This window comes from Trachypithecus francoisi, unplaced genomic scaffold (genome assembly GCF_009764315.1).
Source record: "Trachypithecus francoisi isolate TF-2019V2 unplaced genomic scaffold, Tfra_2.0 Contig01461, whole genome shotgun sequence".
Lineage (NCBI taxonomy): Eukaryota > Metazoa > Chordata > Mammalia > Primates > Cercopithecidae > Trachypithecus > Trachypithecus francoisi.
In genome coordinates this window covers 12,893,509-12,915,481 of record NW_022681433.1, presented here as the reverse complement: position 1 = coordinate 12,915,481, position 21,973 = coordinate 12,893,509, and the positions used below count along the sequence as shown (strand labels likewise).

The 21,973-nt window shown below is 43.7% G+C and overlaps 1 protein-coding gene and 1 long non-coding RNA gene across 4 annotated transcripts; one reads left to right on the top strand and one right to left on the bottom strand.

Moving 5' to 3' along the window:
* Positions 1 to 154: 154 nt before the first annotated feature.
* LOC117097811 lies at positions 155 to 16,548 on the top strand. The gene is made up of 2 exons (XR_004443067.1): positions 155 to 1,221; positions 12,690 to 16,548. It is a non-coding gene; the product is annotated as an uncharacterized LOC117097811 (long non-coding RNA).
* On the bottom strand, positions 15,360 to 21,413 carry HMGB1 (high mobility group box 1). 3 transcript variants are annotated; one of them, XM_033236122.1, is made up of 5 exons: positions 21,279 to 21,413; positions 19,051 to 19,213; positions 18,727 to 18,872; positions 18,051 to 18,225; positions 15,360 to 17,040 (listed from the first exon to the last, which is right to left on the bottom strand). In XM_033236122.1, exons 2-5 carry the CDS (start codon positions 19,198 to 19,200, stop codon positions 16,864 to 16,866), a joined length of 648 nt encoding a protein of 215 aa, XP_033092013.1. In that variant the 5' UTR covers positions 19,201 to 19,213; positions 21,279 to 21,413; the 3' UTR covers positions 15,360 to 16,863. The 3 variants fall into 3 exon arrangements, with proteins under 3 accessions (XP_033092013.1, XP_033092031.1, XP_033092022.1); XM_033236140.1 differs by lacking the exon at positions 21,279 to 21,413 and adding an exon at positions 20,567 to 20,728 and having other exon boundaries at positions 19,051 to 19,214; XM_033236131.1 differs by lacking the exon at positions 21,279 to 21,413 and adding an exon at positions 19,677 to 19,989 and having other exon boundaries at positions 19,051 to 19,214.
* Positions 21,414 to 21,973: the final 560 nt, after the last annotated feature.

Below are 21,973 nucleotides of genomic sequence, written 5' to 3'. Positions count from 1 at the left end.
TTCCAGTGGGGGTCTGTAAGTAATCCTCATCTTTTCGCGTTGAGGAGTGTGGCCAGAGGAGGTGAGTCTTGTGTACGTAGCAGAGAGCACAGGAGGGAAAAAATGGTCCGGAGATACCGTAAAAGGACTAAGAAAACCAGAGGGAAAAGGCCAGGCTCCAGGAGCACAGAGGCTGGATGGATTCCTGCTTCCCTGTGACTCCGCTGTGTTCAGGCGGTGCAGTCACTTCCTTCACCTCAGTGTCCCTGTTTGTGCAAATGAGGTGATTATTGGTGCCGACCTACTTCCCAGGCAGTTTTGAAGAGAAGTGGTAAACATTGAAGGGCGCACACTCTCCTTCCCCACCCGCCCTCCCTCCCCACGTGTGCACCCAGAAGGAAATAAAAGCCGTGATTTGCACTGGCGAGTCGGCCCGCCTCGTCGAGGGTTCCGCTGAGCTGCTCACAAGGGCGTGCGGAGGCCCGCGGCCGGCCCTGGCCCCTGTGGTGGCAGCAGCTGGCTGGCTTCCCGGGCGGCTACCTCCAGCTGCAGCTGTCGGTGCTATTTGCAGCTCTCCACATCCTGAGAGCTGGACGCCTAGGACGGCTCCCTGGAGGGCGTGAGTAAAATGCAGCAGCGGAGCGGTGAGGAGATTACCGGAAAAACTGGGAGCGGAGTCAGGCTTGTTCTGGAGCAGGGAAAGGCCTGGGAAGTTGCGAAACGTTGACCTGCAGGGTCCTGAGGAACTGTCGGCCTGGGCTGCCCCCGTGGGTCATTGAACATTAATCAGCCACCAGTCCTCGTCCAAGCCAACCGAAATAGAGTCAGCAGGCGGAATGACGAAGACAGTTTGAAAGGGAACGAACTTCGTCCTATTCTCTCCTTGGAAAGGCCTTTCCAGCCTCTCGAACTCACCCCTGTCACATTACCCTGTTGTGTTATCTCTGTGGGCCTGCGCAGCACCTGAAATGATCTGGCTTAGGTATGTGTGTGCTTGTTCATTGTTTTGTCTTCTCCGTGAAAATCTAAGCTCCTAGAAACTTTGTGAGGGAGGCAATGGGTCTGCTTTGTTACCTCTGCATCTCCAGGGCGGAGTACAATGCCCAGCTCGTAAGTAAATGAGTGAAGGAGTCCCCTACTAGCAGGCTGCCTACTCATCAATCAAGTCGCTGTCGGGTTTCTCACTTTTACCTTTGGAGATGTTGTCTTCGACCTACGGGGAGGAATTGGATCTGTTTGAGGGTAAGGAAATTCATCCTCCCTGGGTTTATGTGTTTTCCAACCCATTGCATAGAGTCTGACAAAATATTAATGGTCTTCACTGTTTCTTTTGATGATGTCTGCCACTTGTCACTATTTATTGTAATCTCATGTCATTTAAAGAAAGTAAAATTAGGGGCTGGGCGCAGTGGCTCATGCCTGTAATCCCAGCACTTTGGGAGGCCGAGGTGGGCGGATCACCTGAGGTCAGGAGTTCGAGACCAGCCTGGCCAACATGGTGAAACCCCGTCCCTGCTAAAAATACAAAAATTAGCCAGGTATGGTGACGGGCACCTGCAGTCCCAGCTACTCGGGAGGCTGAGGCAGGAGAATCGCTTGAACTCGGGAGGCAGAGGTTGCAGTGAGCCGAGACTGCCATTGCACTCAGCCTGGGCAACAAGAGTGAAACTCTATCTCAAAAAGAAAAAAAGAAGAAGAAAAAAAAAGAAAGTAAAATTATAGGGTAACTAGAAAGTTACAGTAGTATAACAAGCATAATCATTTAGAAGATTTTCACCTATAACGTGGTTAAGATAAGTTTGAGACTCAGTTCAATTCAACACATTTGACTTTTGGACAGATCCAATGTAGTCTGTTGTATTTATAAAGAATTCAGACCTTTATAAGGAAGGTTTCATGACATTAATGAAATTTATGTGTTAATGGAACCGAAGGACTTCACTCTGAAAGCAAGTGTTCTCTAAACCTAAATATTTTAAGAAGAAAATTAGTTGAAAATTTAAAAGCTTGTCAAAAATGACAGTCATTTCATTTCTTTTCTTTTTTTAGAGATGGGGGTCTCACTATGTTGCCCAGGATGGAGTACAGTGGCTATTCACAGGCACAATCATTGTGCCACTACATCCTGGAACTAATGGGCTCAAGCAGTCCTCCTGCCTCAGCCTCCCAAGTAGCTAGGACTACAGACACATACCACCACGCTCAGCAAAAGTGACAATCATTTCTAATACAGACATCCACACCTGGAAATACTGTGAAAATTATATTCATTGGGCATATTAGTGTCCGTTCTTTCCAAGATCTGAGTTCAGAATGTTTTCTTCTATAATTGTAATGAAATATCACCATTTCTTGCTAGCATTATACCAAATCCCTCTAGGCCACTGGGCAGTAGGGTATGCCACCCTAGGTTTTCAGAGATTACTTGTATCCCGTTCACTATTAGAACCAACATGTTAGAATTTGTGATTTGTCACAGAGTAGAAAGCGAGTTCACTCAAGAAGCGCTTATGTATGAGGACCTGCACAGGTGATACAACAGTCAAATGATAGGAGTTCTGAACCTTCTGGAACTGACAATCTTACTAGAAAAATAAATGTCACCACATCACTCGAACAAAGGCACAAACAACTATGCAATTTGAGTTGTGTTTTGACTCCCTCACTGCTACTTTGTTTTTATTTATTTATTTATTTATTTTATTTTAATTTTAATTTTAATTTTTTATGCCAGAGATGTTGCGGGGAACGGAGTTTTGCTTTTGTCACCCAGGCTGGAGTGTAATGGCACGTTCTCAGCTCACTGAAACCTCTACCTCCCGGGTTCAAGTGATTCTCCTGCTCCAGCCTCCTGAGTAGCTGGGATTACAGGCATGTGCCATCAAGCCCGGCTAATTTTTTGTATTTTTAGTAGAGATGGGGTTTCACCATGTAAGTCAGGCTTGTCTCAAACTCCTGACCTCAGGTGATCTGCCTGCCTCAGCCTCCCAAAGTGCTGGGATTACAGGTGTGAGCCACTGTACCCAGCCCCGCCTTGCTGTCTTAATAGAAAGTGGAAAATAGAAATCTTCTACACAAGACCTTTGGTTTGAAGACAACGTGCCTAGAGATAGGGAGCTGGAATCCAACACCATTGCCTACAGATCTTTGGAGACTAAAAGAGAAAGAATCCAGGAGAGAAAAAAAACAAAAAAGGCTGCCATAGCTATTGGCCTCATTGGACAGGCCTGGGGGATATGCACAGACCCTAAAGGTGGCCAGAGCTGACCAGCTTCCTACCGCACTCTTCTGGGTGGCCCAGGCACCCAGTTTCATTGGCTGTGGCCACTGAGAAAGGATCGAGTCAGTCTGAGCCATGGGCAGTGACAGAGGAGAGGGGATCAGCAGAGCCTACTTGAAAGCAAAGGAGAAATGGGTTGGTTGCCTCATTGCAGAATTTACAGATGAGGGGGACAAACTTGTTACCTGAGGGGTTCCTTCATGCCTTGGAGTTTCTCTGAAAGAAAAGACAGCTGAGCATTTGCCCTGGCTTTGTTTTTCTTTTACCATTTTTGCACTTTCAAAGTCATGCCATCAAGTTTTAAGCTAGTAAAAGGACACATACATATGGTAAACAGGACCATATACCGAATGGTACAATATCATAGTTCTTGTAGCAGCCACATTTTGATGAATAAAATTTCTTTTAAAATCTCTTTTTTAAAAATTAAGGGGCCGGGCGCGGTGGCTCAAGCCTGTAATCCCAGCACTTTGGGAGGCCGAGACGGGTGGATCGCGAGGTCAGGAGATCGAGACCATCCTGGCTAACACGGCGAAACCCCGTCTCTACTAAAATATACAAAAAACTAGCCGGGCGAGTTGGCGGGCGCCTGTAGTCCCAGCTACTTGGGAGGCTGAGGCAGGAGAATGGCGTAAACCCAGGAGGCGGAGCTTGCAGTGAGCTGAGATCCGGCCACTGCACTCCAGCCTGGGCGACAGAGCGAGACTCCGTCTCAAAAAAAAAAAAAAAAAAATTAAGGGACTTCTTTCTATCAGGCAACAAATGTTTCTTTCTTATGTAAACTTAGCTTGCAAACATAATTTTGAACAGCTTTATCATGACTATATATCTTACTAATTTATTATCTTTTTTGTTTTCTTTCTTTCTTTCAGAGTCATGGTCTTGCTATATCACCTAAGCTGGAGTGCAGTGGTACAATCATAGCTCACTGCAACCTTGAACTCCTGGGCTGGAGCAAGCCTCCCAACTTGGCCTTCCAAAATGCTGGGATTGATTACAGCGTGTGAGCCACCTCACTGGGCCTCTTGCTAGTTTATTGTTTAAAACTCTTCCTTAGGGCCGGGTGCAGTGGCTCATGCCTGTAATCCCAGGCCTTTGGGAGGCTGAGATGGGAGGATCACTTGATCCCAGGAGTTCGATACCAGCCCCAGCAACATGGAGAGAGCCTGTCTCTACAAAAAATCAGAAATTAGCTGGGTGTGGTGGTGCGCACCTGTAGTCCCAGCTACTCAAGAGGCTGAGGAGGGAGGATCACTTGAACTCAGAGGGTTGAGGCTACAGTGAGCCATGACTGAGTCATTGCACTCCAGCCTGGGTGACAGAGTGAGACTTTGTCTCAAAAAAGATAAATAAGTAAGTAAATAAATAAATAAATAAATAATAAAAGCCTTCCTTAGGCTTTTTCCCTGGCACTTTCTGAAGTGATGGCAGATGGGTTTTATTCTGGTTTTTATAATAGCTAAAATTGGGTCCCAGAAAGGAATCTATATTAGATGACAAGAAGATTATTTTCGTCTGATAATTTCCATTACTCACCTAACTGCTGTCTTTCCTGGAATTAAAGAGAGAAGAAACTATGGAGGCCGGACGCAGTGGCTCACGCCTGTAATCTCAGCACTTTGGGAGGCCGAGGTGGGTGGATCGCCTAAGGTCAGGAGTTCAAGACCAGCCTGACCAACATGGTGAAATCCCGTCTCTACTAAGAATACAAAAAAAACTAGCTGGGCGTGGTGGTAGGTGCCTGTAATTCTAGCTACTCAGGAGGCTGAGGCAGGAGAAACGCTTGAACCTGGGAGGCAGAGGTTGCAGTGAGCTGAGATCATGCCATGGCACTCCAGCCTGGGCAACAAGAGTGAAACTCCATCTCAGAAAAAAAAAAAAAAAAAAATGGAAACAAAACAAACAAACAAACAAAAAACTATGGAGACCCAGGTTCCAGGGCCCTTGGGTAGAGAATACATTTTAGGAATTCCTTTGGATATCTGACAGTAGAAGCTACTCCTTGTAAGTCTGTTGCTGTGAGATCACAACATAGCTCATTTAGCAGCAGGACAGCCCATCTCTGGAAAAAAATGGTGTGGGGGTGGAATTATGCCTTGGGAGGCCAAGGAGGGAGGATTGCTTGAGGTCAGGAATTTAAGACCAGCCTGGACAACATAGCAAGGCTCTGTCTCTACAAAAAATAATTTAAAAAAATTAGTCAGGCGTGGTGGTGCATGCCTGTAGTCTTACCTACTTGAGAGGCTGAGATAGGAGGATTGCTTGAACCCAGGAAGTTTATTTAGACTGTAGTGAGCCATGATTGTGCCACTGAACTTCAGCCTGGGTGACAGAGCAAGACTCTGTCTCATAAAAAAATAAATAAATAACATAAAAAAAGAGATATTCATAATAAATGGAAGTATTTTGATGATTTCTTAGTAAGATTTTAAGAATTAATAGCCTACTGAGACCTAGAGGTAAGAACAAATTAGATTTGGCCTAAAAATGAAGATGTAGCAAAAAATAATAAAGAAAAAATGGCGTCTCTGTTTTTTTTTCCAGGCCAGTGATTCTTTTTTTTTTTTTTTCAGACAGAATCTTGCTCTGTTGCCCAGGCTGGAGTGCAGTGGCTTGATCCCAGCTCACTGCAGCCTCTGCCTCCTGGGTTCAAGCAGCTCTCCTGCCTCAGCCTCCCGAGTAGCTGGGATCACAGCCATGCACCACCACGCACTGCTAATTTTTAGTATTTTTATTAGAGACAGGGTTTCACCACGTTGGCCAGGCTGGTCTCAGACACCTGGCCTCAAGTGATCTGCCTGCCTCAGCCTCCCAAAGTGCTGGGATTACAGGCGTGAGTCACCGTGCCCAGCCAAAGTCAATATTTTGATTTTTTAGTAGAGACGAGAGAGGTGGATGAGCCACCTCGCCTGGCCTGGGTCAGTTGATTCTTAAGTAGAGTTATTTAAAAAGCTTTAGGACCTTAACAATTTTTTAAAAAACTCCCAAGTTTTATTTATTTATTTATTTATTTATTTATTCATTCATTCATTCATTTATTTTTGAGACAGAGTTCGCCCAGGCTGGAGTGTAGTGGTGTAATCTTGGCTCACTGCAACCTCTGTCTGCCATGTTCAAGCGATTCTCCTGCCTCAGCCTCCCGAGTAGCTGGGACTACAGGCGCCCACCACCATGCCCGGCTAATTTTTATATTTTTAGTAGAGACAGGGTTTCACCGTGTTAGCCAGGATGGTCTTGATCTCCCGACCTCGTGATCCGCCCCTCTCGGCCTCCCAAAGTGCTGGGATTACAGGCTTGAGCCACCGCGCCTGGCCCGGTCTCGATCTCTTGATCTCGTGATCTGTCTGCCTCGGCCTCCCCAAGTGCTAGGATTACAGGTGTGAGCCACCATGCCTGGCCAAAATCAATATTATTTCTAATGGTACATTGTAATTATCTATAGAAGCTCAATATATATAAATTCAGACATGAAAGTTTGCAATGCTGCCTTCAAAAGTTAAGTTCTTAAAAGAAACATGAGGCCAGGCACGGTGGCTCATGCCCATAATCCCAGCACTCTGGGAGGCCGAGGGGGACGGATCACTTGAGGTCAGGAGGTTGAGACCAGCCTGGCCAAGACGGTGAAACTCCATCTCTACTAAAAGATACAAAAATTAGCCGGGAGTGGTGGCAGGTGCCTGTAATCCCAGCTAATCAGGAGACTGAGACAGGAGAATCGCTTGAACCTAGGTGCAGTGACCTGAGATTGTCCCACTGCTCTCCAGCCTGGGCAACAGAGTGGGACTCCATCTTAAAAAAAAAAAAAAAGAAAGACAAAAAAACGTGAAATTTACACTACTTTTCAGTGACCTGTGTAGGGTAAAATCCAATACTCATCAATGTATGAAAAAGATTCCTATGGGGTTGTCTAGAGGATAAATTATATATAATTAATTCAGTTTCATGTGGTCTACTGGCCACTGTTAAATGAAACGTGTATGCCTTGAAAGAATGTCTTTCAAGAATGTCTTTGTTTTAAAACCAAGACGTAAATGAACGTGTATGCCTTGAAAGAACACGTTTCATTTACGTCTTGGTTTTAAAACAGTATGTGAAAATGTTGTTATTTAATCTTTTTTTTTTTTTTTTTTTTTTTGAGACGGAGTCTCGCTCTGCCTCGCCCAGGCTGGAGTGCAGTGGCCGGGTCTCAGCTCACTGCAAGCTCCGCCTGCTGGGTTTACGCCATTCTCCTGCCTCAGCCTCCCAAGCAGCTGGGACTACAGGCGCCCGCCACGTCGCCCGGCTAGTTTTTTGTATTTTTTAGTAGAGACGGGGTTTCACCATGTTAGCCAGGATGGTCTCGATCTCCTGACCTCGTGATCCGCCCGTCTCGGCCTCCCAAAGTGCTGGGATTACAGGCTTGAGCCACCGCGCCCGGCCTATTTAATCTTATTTAAAGAAAAAAATCTGATACAGTTACTAATTAGTAAGCTTTGGAGATTATGTAGGTTTTTACAAGGTGCAGTGACGCAATGAAGTGAAAAGCAAAAAAGCTCTAATGCTCTTGCAAACTTTTCAAAGTTTTTCTACCCACTCCAATTGATCTAGGCATTCACTTTTTGCAGTTCTGCAATTACCTGAATATAAAAGCTCTTTCTGTTAATCTCCAACCTGAAAAGTAGTAAGGTAACAGAAGTATAAAGGGGAATGGACATTTCAATCCAATGGTTTTCCAGGTTTTTCAGGCTTTTTATCTGCTTGCTTTTGAAGGTTTACTCCTTTCACAATTCCCCCCACTGTTGTAGGCTCGAACCTTTATAAAATCTTAGAAACCATGACCCTATTTTGTATCCCTTATATGTAAAATTGTCTGAATAGCCTTTTAAAAAGTTGTTACATTTGGGTGAAAACTTTCTAAAGGTGGCTTGGTAAAATTCACCAAATTTGGCTCATCTTTTGATTCAGTGATTTCACTTTGAGGAATATATTTATAGCCTAATGAAATAATTACGGGCAAAGGTGTGAGCATAAAGAAAGGGTAGTCATGTTAACCTTATATGTAACAGTAAAAAATTATAAACTAAATGTCTAATAATATGGAATTGATTTAATAATTTATGGTATTTTACATTCAGGCACTAAAAATAATGCCCAGCAGAATATGAATATATGATGACATAGACTTTTTAAATATTTGTATTTATTTATTTATTTTGAGATGGAGTTTTGCTCTTGTCGTCCAGACTAGAGTGCAATGGTGCAATCTAGGCTCACTGCAACCTCCGACTCCTGGGTTCAAGCATTTCTCCTGCCTCAGGCTACCGAGTAGCTTACAGGCACCCACCCCCATGCCCAGTTTATTTTTGTATTTTAGTAGAGACAGGGTTTCACCATGTTGGCCAGGCTGGTCTCGAACTCCTGACCTCAGGTGATCCACCCACCTCGGCCTCCCAAAGCGTTGGGATTACAGGCGTGAGGCACTGCGTCCGGCCGACTTTTTTTATTTTTTTAAAGACAGAGTCTTGCTCTGTTGCCCAGGCTGAAGTGTAGTGGCACCATCTCAGTTCACTGGGTGAACTCCTGTTCACCTCCTGGGTTCAAGCGATTCTTGTGCTTCAGTCACCCGAGTAGCTGGGACTATAGGCGCATGCCACCATACCCGGCTAATTTTTATATTTATAGTAAAGACAAGGTTTCACCATGTTGGCTAGGCTGGTCTCAAACTCCTGGCCTGAAGTGATGCGCCTGCCTTGGCCTCCCAAAGTACTAGGGTTACAGGTGTGCACCACTGTGCCCAGCTGACATAGACTTTTGTTCAAGATAGACTGTGAAGTAGAAAAAGTAGCTTACAAATGCAATATTTGTAAATTATTACCATTTTTAAAAACATATATATATGTATGTATATGTATATGCACACAACACTACAAAAAGACAACTCAATTTAAATATGGGTGAAGAACTTGAATTAGTTCTCCAAAGAATACAAATGGCCAATAAACACATGAAAAGACACTCAGTATCATCAGTCATTAGGGAGACACAAATCAAAACCACAATGAGATTCCACTTCACACCTACTAGGATGGCTATAATTTTAAAAAATAGAAAATAGGAAGTGCCAGCAAGGTTGTAGAGAAATTGAAACCCTCATACATCATTGGTGGGAATGTGAAGCGGTGCAGCTGTGGAGAACAGTTTGGCAGTTCCTCAAAAATTTAGACATAAAATTATTATATGACCCGACAATTCCACTCCTAGATATTTACTCAAAGAATTGAAAATAAGAACTCAAACAAATACATGTACCCGCATGTTCATAGCAGCACTATTCACAATAACCACAAGGTAGAAACAGCCTAAGACCTTATCACTGGATGAATGAATAAGGAACTATGGTATATATACACAATAGAATAATATTCAACCTTAAAAAGGAATGAATGGGCCGGGAGCGGTGGCTCAGGCCTATAATCCCAGCACTTTGGGAGGCTGAGGCGGGCGGATCACCTCAGGTCAGGAGTTCAAGACCAGCCTGGCCAACATGGAGAAACCCTGTCTCTACTAAAAATACAGAAAATTAGCCGGGCATGGTGGTGGGTGCCTGTAATCCCAGCTACTCAGGAGGCTGAGACAGGAGAATCACTTGAACCTGGGAGGCGGAGGTTGCAGTGAGCCGAGATTGCACCCCTGCACTCCAGCTTGGGTGACGAGTGAAACTGTCTCCAAAAAACAAAAAACAAAACAACAAAAAAGGAATGAATGGCTAGGTGTGGAGGCTCACACCTGTAATCCCAGCACTTTGGGAGGCTGAAGCAGAAGGATGGCTTGAGGGGAGGAATTTGAGACCAGCCTGGGCAACATGGAAAGACCTCATCTTTACCAAAAATTTAAAAATTAGTCACACATGGTGGCATGCACTTGTAGTCCGAGCTACTGGGGAGGCTGAGGTAGGAGGATCATTTGAGCCCAGGAGTTCAAGGCTGCAGTGAACTCTGATTGTGCCACTGTACTCCAACCTGGGTGACACAGTGAAAATCTGTTTACAAAAGAAAAAAAAGATTGAAGTACTGATACATGATAAATGTGAATGAACTGTGAAAATATTACATGAAGTAAAAGAAGCCAGACACAAAATGTCACATATTGTATGACTCCATTTACATGAAATATCTAGAATAGATAAATCCATAGAGACAATGTAGATTGGTGGTTGCCAAGGGCCAGTGGAGAAGAAAATAATGGGTACAGGGATGGCTTTTTGGGTGATGAAATCATGTTGGAACTAGATAGAGGTGATGGGCGCAGAACATTTTGAATGTACTAAATGCCACTGAACTGTTCACTTTAAAAGGTTAATTTTGTTATATGAATCTCACCTCAATTTTTAAAATCTATCTCTATATATCTATATCTATATATATTACATGTTATATATAGAAACTGGCCTTAGGGCACATAATATGGTAACAGTCTTGCTGACTGGTAGAATTATAGATTTTTGTTTTCTTATTTATTTTGTTTCAATAATATAAGTTTCATTCATAATAAGGGCAACCGATTTTTCAAAAGTTATAGTCGTGTGTAGCCTATTGCATCTTGCTTCTACTTCCGGAAGATCAGGCTACCGTCCTAAGCAGCATCTATTATTGCAGTGATTACCAGCCCTTTAGAATCAGATGGCCTACAACTTTCTACATGACTGGGAACATTTTTGTTTGGTTTGGTTTGACTCAGTTCAGAAATGTTCTGTCTAAGTAAATCAAAGGAGAAAGCCAGAGAAGAACCTCAGTGATGGCAGAATGTACTGGATATCCCCGCATAGCAAAAATTGTAGCCATAGCAGGAGAACCCAGGCCTGGAAGTGAGGGGCAACGAGGAAGCTTTCCAGCCTCTTTGTTGCTGTTCTTAAGGGAAGGGGAAAGAGCTCACATCTTTTTTGCACCTACTGTGAGCCTGGCACTGCTAGAGTGTTTTGATACTGCCATTTGTCCTTGAGCAAGCCTCCGAATCCCTACGGGCCTCTGTCCACTACTCTGTAAAAATGCACAGATTAGACTACAGTAGCCCTTAGAGCCCCTTTGCCTCTAATGTGCTAGGACCCTACACTAGTGCTATGCCTTATTCTGTCCCTCCCTGAAAAGAGGCTCTCTGGTCAGCCTCTCTGCTTCTGAGCCTAAGTGTGCCTAGCCCCATTCCCCGTGTCCAAGCCCCAGCCAGGCTGATTCCAGATGGCAGAGCGAGGCCTGGGGAAATGGGGCTTCGGGTGTAGGGGTGGGGAAGCTGCAATATCTTTGCTCTGAGTAGCCTCCAAGTTTTTACTCTTCATCTCTTCCAGGGATTACAATGGCACCTGAGGCTGTGGCAACTGAGCATCTTGTTTTTCTTTATCTTTTGGAGCACTCTCTCACACTCAACAGATCCTTATTTTATTTCAGGGCTTTTTATTCTCTTACTTGGTTATGTTCAGATCACTTTATAAAATAAGCTCTAATTGAAACTCAATAAACAAAACTAGGGTACAGTCAACACCTGTGAAGAGAAAAAAACCCAGAAAGCAAAAGCTAACAAACAAAATATGGTAAAGCCTCTATTGAGAGATTCTATGTAATTCTAAATACCCAAGCTTAATTTCACTTTAAGCATATAAATACAATTTCGTTTATAAGCACATTCAGAGTATGTCCTTTGCCATAAAGTATCATCTCCAGCAAGGAACTGGTGAACTTTATTCCATTTAAGGCAAATCCTCAGAATCCATTCTGCCTTTCCAAATACCTGTCTCCCAATGGCTAGTATCCGGGCCACACATTTTGCCTTTCGCTACACCTTATTGAACGACTTGCTTTTCCCAAACTGTTGGCTGCAGCTTCTGTAAGATTGATATACAATCTTTGATAGAAAAGACCCTCCCCAGAATAAAACAGACCAAAAAACTACCACATACTTCCATTTAGGAAAGAGTATATCAAAATGGGAAAGAACCTCCTCATTTTCACACAGTGGATTACTTATTTAGTTACTGCAGTAACTTGAGAGAAATAGTTTAGCAGTTTAGGCCGGGCACTGTGGCTCACGCTTCTAATCTCAGTAACAGGGCTGAGGGAGGGAGGGAGGGAGGGAGGGAGGGAGGATAGTTTGAGGCCGGGAGTTTGAGAAATAGTTTAGCAGTTTAAATAAAGCAGTGGCTTGTCCTAAGAGTCTTTCAGTTGACTCTGCCTGTGTTTCTTATTCTGGTCAGGTAGCTCTGGACAAATGACAGTATTTCAGTATTTTAATTTCTCGTTTTTAAAAATTGAGTCATAGAGCCAAAGAAAAACCAGTAAAAATCTTGATTAATTGCAAAATCATTGTTAAAATGTTTCACAGCATAAATACAGCTTTTGTGGGCGGGGGGCAATTTATCAACATCTTCCAAAATGTTAAATGCAAATGTCTTTTGACTCAGCAGTTCTACTTTTGAGGTATCTGAAGACCCACACATGCCTGAGAGAAATGGACAGATGTTCAGTGCAGTACTGTTAAACAGCGAAAAATGGGAAACAATCTAAATGTCCATCAGTAAGGGAATGAGAAAAAGTATTACGGATCATATACAAGTGAGATCGAAAAAAGAGAAAATATATATTACGGAGCACCATACTGTGTAATGTCATGTGACTGAATTATGTGACTAAAGAGAACAATCAACATGAGTACATAATTTACAGGGATCTCTCTAATCCCTTTTCCACTTTTTAAAATGGTATTTAGTATATTCACAAAATTATGTATTTTTAGTAGACAAGGTCTCACTATGTTGCCCAGGCTAGTGTCAAACTCCTGGCCTCAAGTGATCCTCCCACCTCGGCCTCCCAAAGTGCTGGGATTGTAAGTGTGAGCCACTATGCCTGGCTTTCCACTGATTTTTCTATTTGTGGATTCCAGAGTCTGCATACCCTTGCCCACCATTGGTTTGTTCATATTACTGCAGATTTTATTCCTACTTCCTTTTCAGTGGATGCCCAATAAATTTAACTATTTAAACTAGGCACAGTGGTGTGTCCCTGTAATCCCAGCTACTTGAGAAGCTGAGGCAGGAGGATTATTTCAGCAGATTTGGAGACCAACCTGGACAACATAGAAATTCTATGTAATCTCTCATGTCAAAGTAAGTAAAAATTCAACTAATTAGAAGGTCCAAACCAATCGACATGCCTAAAGTCATCTAGCATTTCTTCCTGGTAGAGATTATCTGTCTTAGACCAAAACCCCCTGGAAGACGAGCATTACATATTCTGGAGTGTGGCATAGTTTTTGTCGTTCCATGTTGTATGGCATTTCCTTCATGATGTATTGTGAAACAAGCAATTCTAGAACAGAGCAACATTTTGCCTTATTAATCTGGGAGCAATGTGGCGCAGACCCAGGGAATTTCCCAAGTTATGGCAAGTGTTAGCACTGCCTTGATATTAAAAGAGGACAAGAAAACGAACCACCTTCCATCTTTTGCTGGATAGCCAAATGAAATCACTTTCTGGCTTTAATCTAGTTTTAATAGGCATTTCAAGGGCCATTTGAAAGTGACACAAAGCAGAAATACGAAAAAGAAATTCAAATATCACACTCTCTAATAAAATAGCCTAATCACTTTAGCAAGTTAATTCTAAGACTTAAGCTGTGTACAGTGTGTGCAAATTTGCAGATACCTTACCATCATATTCAAGTGTCTTACTGGTACTGAAAGCTATCAGACCCTTTCAGGAGGCGTGTTGTACCAAGCAGACTTAAATGTGAACTTTCATCAAGAACCCTTTCAGGAGGCATATTGTACCAAGCAGAACTAAATGTGAACTTTCGTCAAGGACTATGTGATGTCAAGCAAGGTAGTACCCATGTATTTCATTCAAAAACCACTGTTGTCTCTCCTGTGGTTTTCAACACAGTTAAATCCTACAATGTCTGAGCAATGGTTACAATTCCTTAGGTAGTAAGGGAAATACCTGTTGAATGGCAGTTTTTGTGTTACATGGGCGCTTTCCCTATCTTTATCATTTAACCATTACTCCTGGGGTACACAGGACACACAAATTTCATTTTTCAGATTTCACTTTAAGAAAATTATTAATAAATACAGCAAACATTAACAACACTGTGATGGGACGATCATCAGAACTAATGATAACTAATCAGCAATAGCTCTCAACCTTTGCACAGCAAAGTTAGGAAATTTGACTCGTTAATCAATATGCCATATGCCTCTTTAAAATGCAAAAAAAACTAAGATTTATACGTCTTAGTTCATTAGTTTTAAAAAGCATCTTCCTTTTAAAAGTTGGCCCAATTAATTATAGATTGTTTAGTCTTTTCTTAATGTCAACAAAGTCTTTAAACCCCACAGCACTGTAACTATCTTGGCATTAAAATAGTTTCTATAGACTTTCTAAAAAAAATCATCTTCAGTTACAGGGTTTTACACTTAATTATCCAAATTGCCTCCTATTTCCATTTACTTGAGTTTTAGACATCCAACTTCCAGGTGATACTGTTGGAACACCAAACCAAAGTATACTAATCTTCAGATTGACGAGGGTTTTTGTCCATTTTCTTAAGATCTGTGGTCAAGAATAAACCTTAAAAAACGGTTCCCATTCTCAACATCTTAAAAAAATGGTAGTTGTCATAACATACCTACTAAAGTTACAAAGTCTCCTTGAGCCAGAATTCATTTTAAACCGATCAGAATTACTAATGTTGACAATGGTTATTTCTATACAGTAGAAACTTCCATTTAAATCAGATTGAGTCATTTGTTCCTCTTAACAAAAAAATCTGATGTTGACACAATTGCAGCCTATCACTAACCCTGCTTTTCACTTGCATGTATCTTTTTAAAAATCTTGTTTAAATCATTCTGAAAGTAAAACTAGTTTTTGCTCATTTATATATAGCACCGAGTACTTGCAACAAAACTTTTTATCAGCCCATTAACCTATTTATAATCATAAAGTGAGTATTTTTAAAGGGAAACTTTGCCATCCCTTATACTTATTTAAAAGATACTAAGAGGTATTATTAGAAACAAGATTTAAAAATATGTAACAAAATCTTAAATTCTTAAGTGAAAGCCATTTAACTAATATTTAAAACCTCTGCAATTATTAGTTTATTAGTATCATCCAGGACTCAGATGTTCAGTATTCCTCCTGAAATTACATAAACAAATGCAAATGGAAAGAATCCAAGTCAAAATTATATAACAAAACAGCACTCCATCACAAAAGCGTGTAAAATTACAAGAACGCTATTTTAAAATACTGGCACTTTAAGAAAACGATAATCTCGAAAACCACAAAATTGCCAAATTGTTCCCTAAACTGCTAAGCAGATAATGACTAATGAGTTTGTTTTATAAAGAAAAATCATTCAAATAAATTGAATAATTCATACTGAGATGCAAAGTTTAAGTGTCTTCTTTCCTCCTATCTACTTGGATTTATAAAGGGGCAAACCATAATATAGGAAAATATACCCTATTTTGAATGTGGCATCTTCATTTTAAAAGCTGGCCCAATTAATTAAAAATACTTGTAATGGAAAGTCTCGTTTCCTGAGCAGTCCATATTGAGATAAATGGGAAAAGACATCTATAGCCAGCATTTTCGTAGTCTTCACTGAGACTAATGTCAACAAAAAATTTAATATGGCAGTCTTGTATTTTAAGCTCACGCTTTTGGGGATACATTCTCAGGTCTTCTTTAATGTGGGAACTGCAAAATATAACTGCCATTACATGGTAATGGGAGTTAAAGAATAGAGTCCTCATGTAAAGGTTAGAACATACTTTTCTATTAGTCCTTCAAGGACAGACTTTCAAAATGTTTGATTCTAATAATCCCATGCTTTGAGTAGACTGATTACTCTTCAGTTTGTAAATGTAAGTGGGCTATGTGAAATTTCTTAACTGATCAAGATTTTTGATGTTCAGTTATAGATGAAAACTATCTCAACTTAACTTTACCCCCATTATGGTATGCAGGGTGTGTAGACAAAAGCTTTTTATTAGCTAACTATATGAAAGGATAAACACTGTAATAATTCATGTGATTCAAAATGGGCAAAAGCAAAAGACTAGCTTCCCCTCAAGAAGAAAAATTTCAGACCTATGAAAAGGACAACAATACTAATAAAAAAAATTGTATTTACTTAGAAGCATTCAGAATGTCAACAAAACAGCTGCAACTTTTTTTTTTTTTTTGCAATTACAGAGTGGTATTCAGTTAACAGAACAACAATTATTTCGTATAAGCTGCATCAGAGACAACTGAAGATGAAAAAACTACCATCCCCATATATAACTAATTTGTGCTGTGCACCAACAAGAACCTGCTTTAAATTTCCATGCCAATTTACAACCCCCATACTGTACCAGGCAAGGTTAGTGGCTATTGAAAATACCACCAGGACAGGGCTATCTAAAGACACATTCGGTAGTGTGTTAACTATACAAAAAAAGACACTGTACAGTTTAAAAACAAATCTTACACAGCCTTACATTTCAATTTTTTTCTTTAAAAGGAGTGAGTTGTGTACAGGGGGGTTAAATGCTTTATAGACAAGAAAAAAAAAACTGCGCTAGAACCAACTTATTCATCATCATCATCTTCTTCTTCATCTTCATCTTCTTCATCTTCCTCCTCCTCCTCATCCTCTTCATCTTCCTCATCTTCCTCCTCTTCCTTCTTTTTCTTGCTTTTTTCAGCCTTGACAACTCCCTTTTTTGCTGCATCAGGCTTTCCTTTAGCTCGATATGCAGCAATATCCTTCCAAAGCAAAGGGAGGACAAAACAGTAGGGAAGAAAAAAACATTAAGGGAAGAAATAGAACATGGCAGAACTTTATGAAAGAAATCAAGATTCTAGTTATACCAAAATATCACGTATCTGTAGATCCACTGCAACTTCAGAAATAAGTAGAACTTCAATAAATGAACATAAAAATACGCGATTATAACAATCTATAACTCATAAAATGGCATAGTCTAATATTTGCAAAGTTATGCCTCATTGAGGTGCAATTATGTACCACATCCTAACTCTATTAAAACCAGAATGTAGAGACTTTGATTAAAGGGTAGACACTGCCACCTTCTGAATGCAAAAAAGCACTCTACAGGTTTACACTGTCAGACCCTAATCCTTAGTAGAAAATGTTGTCTTAGGAAAAAAAAAGAAGTAATTTGTCAATAACCATGCAATTAGGAGGTTAAGAAACATCTAGAAATAAACACTTTTCAGAATGACTAAAGAAGCTGAAAATTAAGTATTTAATATTTCAATTTACTTAACTATAAGAGTTACAGATTTCTTTAATCTTATTAATTTATTGGACAGAGCAGCAGACTTAATTAACTTAGTGATGTTGTGGTTTTTTGAATATCTAAAGGAAAGGAACATAAATGTTTCAGGATATGATTAAGAAAAACATCGCCTATATTACTTTGTCTAGCTTATTTTTGTACTGTATGCCAAGCCATTTGAAAATACTCATTTTTGACCTGAAGTGACTATCAACATTTTCATAAACTTCAAGATACTGGGGAATAACAAAACCAACTTAAATGTACACAGCCTTTGTCTGAGTCTAATTATATTTAGTCAAAAAAACCAATTTATTTGGTCCTCTGTATTCTCTGAAGGATGAGAAAAGACATATCAACAGCATACTTAATGTAGCTGTTACACTAAAAACTTACTACGCCTCAAACTAAGTACAATCATACAACATCTGGCATACTCGTCATCATTTTACCAAGCAAACCCACACTTCTTACCTTTTCGTATTTTTCCTTCAGCTTCGCAGCCTTCTTTTCATAAGGCTGCTTGTCATCTGCAGCAGTGTTATTCCACATCTCTCCCAGTTTCTTCGCAACATCACCAATGGACAGGCCAGGATGTTCTCCTTTGATTTTTGGGCGATACTCAGAGCAGAACAGGAAGAAGGCCGAACTAAAAAAAAAAAAAAAAAAATTAAATTTAGGATTTTAAGTTAACAGACCACGAAAACAAATAGTATCAAGTGTACACTGCATTGCTATTTAAAGCTGCCTGTGAATTTCTGTGATGCACTGGACAGGGTGCAAATACTGTAACATGCTAATATCCTTCACAACCAGAGCTTAATTTACAACTATTTAATTTATACTAGCTAGAGCCCCAGATGAACATTCTACAATTACACTATTTCAGAGAGAGAGTATTTTTCAAGAAATAAAAGGACCAAAGGAGATACACTGGGCAAAGGAGACCAAGTGTCTAATTCAAATGCTGTGGTAACACTCCCACCCAACAGGAATTTTATACTATTTAAATATAACCAGTATGAACAAGTATTAGCTAAGAAACTTTGTACACTTACACCCTAAACTGACAAAGTAGCTTGCTAAATAAATTTCTCTCAGCTTCTATTGTAAAACGTGTCTGGGAAGTAAAAGCAGGCAAGATACTCACGGAGGCCTCTTGGGTGCATTGGGATCCTTGAACTTCTTTTTTGTCTCCCCTTTGGGAGGGATATAGGTTTTCATTTCTCTTTCATAACGGGCCTTGTCCGCCTTTGCCATATCTTCAAATTTTCCTTTCTCTTTAGCAGACATGGTCTACAAAATAATTATTTGTAAGTTTAAGTTGTAAAATTTAAGTAAATTATTCTCAAAACCAATGTCTTTTGCCATGTAATAGTGTGACACTATGAGAGCACGAACTAGACTTTTTTTTGCATCCTCAATTGGAAATTGTCTTTTAATTACCTTGTTACCATGTTTTAAGCCCCCTTACCTTCCACCTCTCTGAGCACTTCTTAGAAAACTCTGAGAAGTTGACTGAAGCATCTGGGTGCTTCTTCTTATGCTCCTCCCGACAAGTTTGCACAAAAAATGCATATGATGACATTTTGCCTCTCGGCTTCTTAGGATCTCCTTTGCCCATGTTTAGTTATTTTTCTAAAAAAAAAAAATAAATTATTTGATGTTAGCAATAAAATTATGACACATAAGAGCTTAAAGTACTTAGGAAGGGAATGAAAACCAAATACTGGTTATTTAACAGAGTAGTGACATCAACCTCCGTGAAATCAGACAAGAATATGGCCGAGAGATTAAATTCCTTGAAGGGGCTATGCCAAGTAAAAACAAAACAAAAACGGTCCTTCAGGGCGATCTTAAGAAGTCTAGACACAAAGATATACCCATACAGTATTCCCCATCTATCCGCCTGAGTCTGCTCTGAATAAGTAACTGGTCACTTAAACGATTTTAAAATCTAGAACACCATTTTAAACCAACCAAACCAAAGGTCAGAAAACATGCTGCCAATTCGTGGATTTGCACTACTAGGTAGGGAACAAACAAGGGCCTAAGCGAGTCGACTCTTCCTAATTAAGGACCTTTAAAACAAAAAATCACCGTGCACCGAAAGTTTTCAAAAACACCCTCTTTGCATAAAACTTTGCTCCGAAGAGGGAGCTGCAGCCAGCTCCGGTGCTCGGAACCCGGCTGGAGGGTGGCGGTGCCACCGCGAGGCAGCCTCGTTTCCTATCGGTTTGGCCCTGAGATGTATTTCTGTTCTGACTAAACACGTCCGGTCTGAAGTTTCTCCGAGTAAACAAGGATGAGGGACAAAAGCCACTCCTGCTCGTGGCTCGGTGGCCCCCTCCCCCAACTCGGGGAGTATTTTTTGGAGCCGTGAAAGTTGGGGTGCCTCCCGCGCGGGGCGAGCCCCCCGCCCCCAGAACTTCACCGGTGGCCGCGCGGCCGACGCGGCCCGGCTCCCAGGCCCGAGGCCGCCACGTGCACCCGGCAGGCCCCGCAGGCCCGCGCCGCCGCCGCCCCCATTTTGTCAGGCTCCGCGCAGGGAGAAGCCCCGCTCGAAATGGGGGCTGGCTCCGCCCGCGGCCGCCGGGGCCGGCGCGCACGGAATGGCCGCTGCGCGTCTTCCCCGCCTGCGCCGCCGCCGCCGCCGCCGCGAGGGCGAGCGCGAGCGAGAATATGGCTCCTTCCCTTTGTGTGTGTGTGTGTGAGTGTGTGAGTGTGAGTGCGAGGGTGCGGGCGCGGCGGCGGGCGGGGTGCGCGCCGCGCTCTGGCGCACACACTCGGCCATTACGGCCGGGGGAGGGGCGGGGGGCGCGCGGCCGGGCCCTCCCCTCCGCGCCGCTCCCCTCCCCCCGCCGCGGTGGGGGCCGCCCGAGGGCCCACCCGCCCGCCACTCCCCGTCTCCCTCCGCGCGGGCCGCGCGCCCCGCCGCCCCCGCACGGGGAACGCGGGGCTGTGAAAAGAGAGAGGAAAAAAAAAGTTGCCTCGGAACTGCTGCGCCCAGCTCCCCCGCCCGCCCGCCTTGTTTTCTCTCCAGCCAGCAGCGCCGGGCCCGAGTCAGCCATGTTCCAGCGAGCGCAGCGGCGCCGCTCCCCCCGCCGCCGCCGCCGCCGCCGCCGCGCCCGGCCGAGGCCGGCCGGGCCCGCACTGCCGCCCCCGGGCCCCCGCGCCGCCCTCGCCCGCCGCGGCGCCCCGCCCGCCCCGCCGCCCGCCCGGCCGCGCTCCCCGCTGGCGCCTGGCTCGCTGCGGCGGCGGCCAATGCAGCCCGGGGAAGCGCCGCCGCTGCCCTCCCGCCGCCGAGCCGCGCCGGCCCCGCCGCCCCGGCCGCGCTCCGCGCACGCCGCCCGCCCGAACGCCCGGCCCGAGGGCCCAAAACACGTTCAAAAATTTTTTAATTAAAAAAAAAATTTTTTTTTTTTTGCGCCAGTCAGCGCGGACGCCGCCGGGGGTGGAAACTCGCGGGGCGCGGGGCTCCCGGCGTCTCAGGCTGCCTGAGGGCCGGGGCTCCGGCGCGGGGCAGCGTTCCCGGCGCCCAGGCAGAGGCTCGCTCCGTGCGCAGTTCCCCCCACGGTCCCCCCTCATTTGCCTTTGTGTGGATCCTGACCCGCCGGCTCCCGGCCGCGGGGATCCGGCCGCCGTGCGGGCTGGGGAGCTGCCGGAGGCGCTCTCCCCGCCGCGGCGCTGCCCCAGACTCACCCTCAGCGAGGCACAGAGTCGCCCAGTGCCCGTCCGGCTCTCACTTGCCCCGGCGCTGTCTCTATGGAGCTCAATGTACTGCAATGGCTGTGAGAGCGGGAGCCAGACGCAGCCTCCTCACTCTCTCCGCTCTGTAACATTACTCTCCAGCCAGCGCGGCTCCTATTGGCTACCGCCAACTCACGGGGCTCGCTCATTGGCCCGATACCTCCCATTGTCCTGACCAGAGCCCGTTTGCTATTGGCTGTCTCCGGGGACACGTCATCAAGGATTGAAACAGCGCGCAAATCTGAATGTGTGTGTATGCCGGGCAAAGAGGCTGAGGCGGGAGAGGCAGAGGCAGAGGCAGCAGCTGCTACGGGAAAGCAGAGCTCTATGGTGTATGTGTGCATGTGTCTAACCCAAGCCAGCCCCACACCGGAGCGGCCGCCGGAGCGAAAAGGGCCTGACTTTTCCACAAGTGTCTCCAACTCCTCAGGCAAAAGAGACACCCACAGGTCTCCCCCCCCCCTTGCCCCACATTCACGCCCAAAGCCGTTGAGATAAGAGGCCCCAGGCTTTTAATGGCCCTTAAAAAGTGAGGGGGACACTATGGGATCCTGTCCCCTGAAAACGGGGGTCTCCGCTGGTGCCGAGGGGCGGAAGCCGCCGAGCCTCTAGCCCCTCAAAGGTCTCTGATTGCGTTACACTTTAGG